At 45.8% G+C, this 7,065-nt stretch overlaps 1 protein-coding gene across 1 annotated transcript in view; it reads right to left on the reverse strand.

Annotated features, from left to right (window-relative positions):
* Positions 1 to 7,065, reverse strand: part of fmr1 (fragile X messenger ribonucleoprotein 1) — a 39,342-nt gene that overhangs the window by 28,459 nt on the left and 3,818 nt on the right. The window contains exons 2-14 of the mRNA XM_031857938.1: positions 6,685 to 6,737; positions 6,488 to 6,581; positions 6,142 to 6,213; positions 4,961 to 5,109; positions 4,545 to 4,638; positions 4,318 to 4,434; positions 3,104 to 3,274; positions 2,867 to 2,945; positions 2,616 to 2,743; positions 2,287 to 2,373; positions 1,569 to 1,827; positions 1,003 to 1,203; positions 673 to 752 (exon numbers count right to left, since the gene is read on the reverse strand). Of these exons, the coding sequence (XP_031713798.1) occupies positions 673 to 752; positions 1,003 to 1,203; positions 1,569 to 1,827; positions 2,287 to 2,373; positions 2,616 to 2,743; positions 2,867 to 2,945; positions 3,104 to 3,274; positions 4,318 to 4,434; positions 4,545 to 4,638; positions 4,961 to 5,109; positions 6,142 to 6,213; positions 6,488 to 6,581; positions 6,685 to 6,737 (1,584 nt within the window). The remainder of the gene's footprint in view (positions 1 to 672; positions 753 to 1,002; positions 1,204 to 1,568; positions 1,828 to 2,286; positions 2,374 to 2,615; positions 2,744 to 2,866; positions 2,946 to 3,103; positions 3,275 to 4,317; positions 4,435 to 4,544; positions 4,639 to 4,960; positions 5,110 to 6,141; positions 6,214 to 6,487; positions 6,582 to 6,684; positions 6,738 to 7,065) is intronic.

The following is a 7,065-nucleotide window of genomic DNA, read 5'->3' on the forward strand; positions in this document are numbered from 1 at the left end:
CTGTCTACCAAAAAATCCTGAAGGAGAATGTCCGGCCATCTGTTCGTGACCTCAAGCTGAAGCGCACTTGGGTTCTGCAGCAGGACAATGATCCAAAACACACCAGCAAGTCCACCTCTGAATAGCTTAAGAAAAACAAAATGTAGACTTTGGAGTGGCCTAGTCAAAGTCCCGACCTGAATCCGATTGAGATGCTGTGGCATGACCTTAAAAAGGTGGTTCATGCTCGAAAACCCTCCAATGTGGCTGAATTACAACAATACTGCAAAGATGAGTGGGCCAAAATTCCTCTACAGCGCTGTAAAAGACTCATTGCCAGTTATCGCAAACGCTTGATTGCAGTTGTTGCTGCTAAGGGTGGCCCAACCAGTTATTAGGTTTAGGGGGCAATCATCATTTAAAAACTGCATTTTGTGTTTACTTGTGTTATCTTTGTCTAATATTTAAATTTGTTTGATGATCTGAAACATTTAAGTGTGACAAACATGCAAAAAATAAGAAATCAGGAAGGGGGCAAACACTTTTTCACACAACTGTGTGTGTGTGTGTGTGTATATATATATATATATATATATATATATATATATATATATAACAACAACAACGATTGGTGGAGTGTTTCTGAGATATTGTTCAGATGTAACCAGAGAAGATCGTGTGTGTGTCTCGTACCTGTAGAGTCTCTTCCTGCGCTCTCGCCTTGGGGTCTCTGACATGACGGGGCCTTGGCTCGCTCCACTGCATGTCGTCAGCTAGAACCAGGATGGACAACACCTGAGTCCACTTACCACACACTCATTTCTTTGTCATTAAAAAAATAATCTCTATTTACTATCTTCAAAATTAGCTTTATCTCCAGTTAAACAGCAGAAGAAGAAAAAAAAATAGGACTAAAGTTGTATAACTAAACTAATAAAAACTGTTTTATCAAGCGTTTGCGGCTTAGACTTGACTCGTCTTCTCTGGATCAATGGCGGCCGATGGTGAACTACTGGCACCTACCTTTATACCCTCCCCCTCCTCTTCCTCTCCCCCCTCGTCCCCGCGGCCCTCCCCCGCCTGGTCTCCTCCTCCCGTCTGACCGCCTGGGCAGGGTCCCGCCTCCCGTCAGCAGCTCCTCGGCGGGGGCCAGCGACCAATCGCTGAGCTCGTCTTTGTGGTCAGACTCCGTCTCCGAGGCGTTGGACGCCTCCGAGTTGGTGCCTGGGGGAAGGAGGGGAGTGCACGAGTCAAACCTCATTTAAACTGCCTCAGAAATACTATGTTTGATTAATATTTAGTTGTATTATACAATCACCCCCTGGGGGCAGGACTTTCATGGAATATAGCTGAAAATAACCTCATCTAAACCAGAGAATCAGCTCTCTCACCGAGTCACTGAGCCCTTCACATCGAAACCAGTGGTGGCACTTGTACTCAGGGGCTAACTGTAACTGTCAAACACTCGAGATGAGTATTTCACATTAAAGCCCCAGATCGGTGTGTTTACCTCGTATGTGTACAAGCACAGTACTTGAAGAAGATGTGAATATAATTGATTCAAACGAGTTTGGATGAATTTATCATACCTGAGGCGAAAGCTGTACCTCCTCCTCTTTGCCCTCTGCCGCCTCTTGCTCCCCTTCCTCCGTAGGGCTTCCCTCCTCCACCTGCTCCCCCTCTCCCCATCCCCATGCCCAGCCCCATCCCCAGCCCCATGCCGTTGTCGAACACGTAGGTTTTGTCTTTGAGGTTTCGCGGCCCCGTCCCTCCTCCTCCGCCTCCCCCTCCGATCTGTCTCAGCTGCTCGTCGATCTGAAGACGCTCCAGGCGAAGCTGGTCCACCTCCTGTGGACACGGAGAACACATGACAATTCGTAGCACTAAGTAGCCTGCGTTCAATAGCAGCATTGTAGCGTCCCAGGAGGGTCAGTGTGGTGGTGAGACTTCACGTAAACTGGGCTCTTGAGTTGGACCGAGATCATTTGTTTCATGGGTGCTTGAAGGAACCAGCGAGTAAATGTAGTGGATCAGTAAATACAGTTCTGGTGTGATTTACGGTCACACATGCAGCCCCTCTGGTCTCTGTTTGCCCTCTACTCACAGGAACAGTCAAGAAGACTTATAATGCTTTTGTGGAAAAATATTTTTTGCTCAGTGTGATTACTGACAAAAGCCCCCAAAAAAGTTGGCAGTTTCCATCTTTAAATGTGATAACTTTTGCAAAAAGCAGAGGAAGCATGGAGACAAACCAGCAGCCTAAACTCACATTCATATGAATACATTATCTTCGGTGATTAGACGCACCTTAAGGTAGTTGAGGTGATAGTCCAGCAGCACTGTAGCGTTGGTGATGCTTTCCTTGGTCCCCACAAATACAAACGGCACCATTCCCTGTGAGAGAGGTTTGAGAAGGAAGAATAAATGATCTTGTCTATGATGCCAGTTCATGAGAAAGTCTTTCAGCTCAGACTCCAGCGGCGCCTCCTTCGGCCATAAGTTACTAAAAAAAACATCACGCTGTATTGAAGAAGACCATAAACTCATGTTTACAATGTCCACAGGGACCGCCAATGTCTACCCAAAATGAAAGTTCCTCGCAGTGACTAAGTAAACAGAGGTGTTGGTCCACTGACCTCGTCTAATGCTGCCGCTGCTGCCACCGAGGGCTTTTTGTCGTTCTCCGGCTCAATGCGAACCCGGACCACCCCAGACTTATCGACCACCTCCTGGATCAGTTTGCCGTTTTTGCCGATCACCTTCCCTATAAGAGCAGAAACGCCATCAGTCACAGTCTGCTAGGACTTCAAGGTTCAACAGTCTGGCTCATTTTGAGTAGGTTCATGCATGGATGACCTCATTGTCTCAGCTGAGGGACTTCTCTCACCTACTAAGTTCCGGGGAACTTTGATGACGTCTTCAGAGAACTCCAGGAAACTCCTCGCTACGCGCACAGCATCCTGGTCCTTGGACAGACAGCAGCAATGTGTCACTCGCTTACCTCGCTCAATGTTACATAATACCAAGAAGCTTTGAAACTGGTTCATCCAGAGCGTACACACCCAGGTCTATACTAAGGAATCCTTAGGCGGGACGTATCCTCAGTAACACAGAGACATCCTACCTCTCCGTATATGTGAAAGGTGCACGTCTCCTCGTCCAGGTCTATGTTGGTGACTCCGGGGACTTTACGGGCTTGCTGAATGTTGGCCCCGTGGGTCCCGATGGCCAGACCCATTAGATCGTCCCGAACAGCAAACTGTTCATGAAACCGCGACGCCAGCTGTCTGGAACTCTGCAGGAAACACAACGGAGGGGTGAATCCTGATGGACCATCCTTTAATGCAGCTTAGGGATTCCCCGCCCGATTGCTCGGTTCAAAAGAAAAAGATACATTTCACTCCAGTAGATGCTGAGAACTCTCGTATCAAATGCAATAAAACCCACAAAAGTAAGCGAGGAAACACCAGCCGTCTATCACAACATTTTGGCCAACAAGCAGAACATCGATGTGCAGAAATGAAGAGTTTTCTACGGTTTGTCGAGCAGCTGTGCGTCCTCGTCCACTGCAGCTAACACTAGCAGCCATACAGAGTTTGATAATGAAAGCTAATCGCTCAGCTAACTGTTTAGCTGCGACTGTATTTTAAGGGTCTGGGAACTTTTTTGTAGGCTGAGGCTTTAGCCATAACACCCCCCCCCCACCCCCCCCCACCACCACCAGCCCAAGTCCCTTCACACCAGCAGAAGATGACACAGTGTCATAGAGCTGTTACCCAGTTCATTGTTAAAGGCCTGCACCCCTTCTCAACAGTGGAGTCAAAGGGATTCAGGATTTAACAACTAATAAGTCAGTGAGTGTATATGGAGTTGTTTGATACATAGTTATTAATAAGGGTTGCAGCTGTGTTGTTATAAGTTAGTGTTATGAGTCCCACTAGCACTGCAGCCAACACACCATAACAATAACAGTTTCTTTACTGTCGGGAGAGGACCGAGGCTCTTACCTTCACATATGCTCCTCCCTGTAGGAATGTTCTCAAAGTTACATGTATTGTTGCCATTGAAAGAGTAGAGTCAACCACAGTGAGTTATTCTAATATTTCTGCTGTCGCCGTTCAGGAAAGACTATTTGTTTACATACGAGTAATAAAGCAATGGTGATTGTTTTTTAATTGAATTAATCGACAAGGAACCGAGCCGATAAGCAGCATGGATAATATTAGTATCAATAACTCCTAACGATACCCATCCATAATGAAGCTATAATCATTGTTATCTGCAAAACGATCATGTGTGTGTGTGTGTGTGAGTGTAAGTGTGTGTACACAGACGCACCTCCAGTTGTCTGTTGGCCTCCTCGTTCCTCTGCATGAGCGTCAGCTTGGTGCGGAGGCTCCTGAAGTGCATGTCACTCATCATGTTGGCCCGCTTGGTTGTGACCTCATTCATAGACTGCGAGAACAATCGCAGCTTAAACACAATCCGTCTTTTGAAAACACGTCACCGATGGAGGTGATCTACGATATGATGCGATATCAATGAAAACAAATGATTCCACCAACCAAGATGACCAGCTGCTTCTTCTCAGAGTCGTAGGTGACGTTGAACCCCCCCACGGCCTTTTTAAAGTCTTTGTGTGCCGATTCCTTGGAGCACCTGTCGACACGGAGCAATAACTCACGTCATGTTAATAATTCAGTAATCATCACCGATAGCTGACAGATTTGTGTAAAGCTGAACACACTGTGCTGGCCTTCTAATGGAGGCATTCTTTAGTCTTTTTCAGAGCCCAATACAAACATGTACATGTTGGGCGATATTGATATTCCCCCAACTGATGATATCGCTTTAAGAATTACAACGATAAAAGAAACTTGCATCAGTCAGTTTCTATCTGAGCACAAGCCGTTGGAATTTATCCAACCAAAACGTTACTTGTGTGTATTTGCGGGACATAGAAGTGTCCCATCAGACTCACAACTGCCGTAGGTCCTCGGGTACCTCCAGTCTGATCTTGATGAAGGTGGTTTTGGTGGCTGGTTTATTGGGGTTGACCGGCCGTAACCGCTCCAGCGTCACAATCTCATTTAGCGTAGCGTCACACGCGGCGTACTCTATTACGTAAAACTAGAGATACAAAGAGACATGGGTTACGTTAATGCCCTATTTAGCACATGGAAAAGCAACATGTGCGACATAAGTAATAACTGTCGATCAAAACTTCAGTTTTGATAAAATAATACAATACTTTCTGGAACGAACTTGGTTAAGGCAGAGCGAGAGAGAAAGAGGCAGAAAATGACAATTGATGAGATACGGAGTGTAAGAACCAAATTCAATGTGCTGTTAAATATTCACTTGTATTTACATGTTTAACTGTAATCACATCTGTTTCTACTTTGAATGTTACAAGGATGTCGTTATAATTTGTTATAGTAAGGAATACATATAAGTGACAGACAACTGTCACTTTAAGGTCACTTTGCGACAGTTACTGACAGTTGTGAGTAATATCTGAAGCAGTATGGAGCCGCACAGTTTTCCGACCGTGTTATGAACCGTGTTATGAAACGTGTTATGTGAAACGTGCTCTGTGGATTAACCTGTGGATCCTTAAAGTGTGTCGAGGTAATCAGGGTACTTTTAGGAATAAAGGAAGTCGTTTTGTACGAAGGAAATTGGATCAATAAAAACACGTATTGCTTTCATCTACGAGCGGTGTCGGTGTGAGCTATGTGCTAAGGACCAGAAACACGCGTCAACTAAAGGTTTACATACTGCTAAAGATCTGGACACTACACGGAGATTAAAAACCCGCTCACAGCAGTGAGACCAGTCTGACAGGTTGGCCGCAATTAAATCACACTCCAATCCCTCGTTCAAAAGACGATATTTGGATCCTGATCAAAGCAGTGACACCTTGAATCACAGGAAGTAAACTCACAAAGCTGTCATCAAAACCAGCAGGGATGATGGTCTACGTAGGCTGATCGTCGACACCGAGTCACTTCAAATACTTTAATGAGCATTCTGATACATTATGCTATCAGAACCAATGAACTGATGTTCATTATTATTATTTATTCCGCTGATATCGTGATACCCTGCCCCGCATTGCGCGATATTGTAACCCACACTTAGAGACGGTCTGAGTCCTACCTCTCCTTTCACCATGCGAACCTTGGCCAGCCACCATCCACACGGCTCCTTGTCATTAGCCCTGGAATACACCTGGCAACACACACACACACACACACACACACACACACAACAAATGAAACAAAGAAAGACAATATTGCTAATTCAAGGCATAATCGCCACTTCAATTTTCTTTTCAAGTCTTACTAGTTAATGCAACAGAATCTGTTCAGCCAACAAAGCCGATTGTGCGCTTTATCTGTGCGCTTTATCTCTTGCACCCCATCATACGTTGCACAATGTCCTATCCTTCCTAAATAAACTACATCCGATGGAGATACTCGTGAAAGCGCTGAACCGAACCCACCTCGACCTCGTCGCTCTCGTTGATCTCCTTGCAGCAGCCCGTCGGAGGAGGGAAACGCACATCCTGGAATGTGATTTGACGCTCCGGCTGCCAACTGTGGACAGACGGACACGCACACAACAAACAAGAGTGAAGTCCGTCACTGGCGAAAAGGTTACATTTTACAGAGCGTCGCATTGTGTATTTGCATTACTCACTTGTTTTCAAATGCCACGGTGACCGATCCTTCGTGAACATCCTTCACAAAGGCCTATGAGAAGCACAGTGGGGACAGTTAGGATAACCGGGGTTTGACATATGAATAAGCAAAAACACTTTTATACATGAAGCAAGGGAGTAAAGGGGTTACAGCTCTGCTACCAAAGGCCAGACCCAGGCCCAAAGCTGGTAGTGGCAACAAAACTGGCAAAAATTATTCTCTTTGGAGCTGGATTGAGGTTTGGCTCGGCCTCTCTCTGGTTGTTGTTCACACAGTCTGTGTCCATGTGTGTCAAGTACCGCAAGTAGGACAAGCAATGCCCAGAAGGAAGAGGAAGAGAGAGAGAGAGAGAGAGAGAGAGAGAGAGAGAGAGAGAGAG

The sequence above is a fragment of the Anarrhichthys ocellatus genome, unplaced genomic scaffold, assembly GCF_004355925.1.
Source record: "Anarrhichthys ocellatus isolate YVR2014 unplaced genomic scaffold, GSC_Weel_1.0 scaffold19, whole genome shotgun sequence".
NCBI lineage: Eukaryota > Metazoa > Chordata > Actinopteri > Perciformes > Anarhichadidae > Anarrhichthys > Anarrhichthys ocellatus.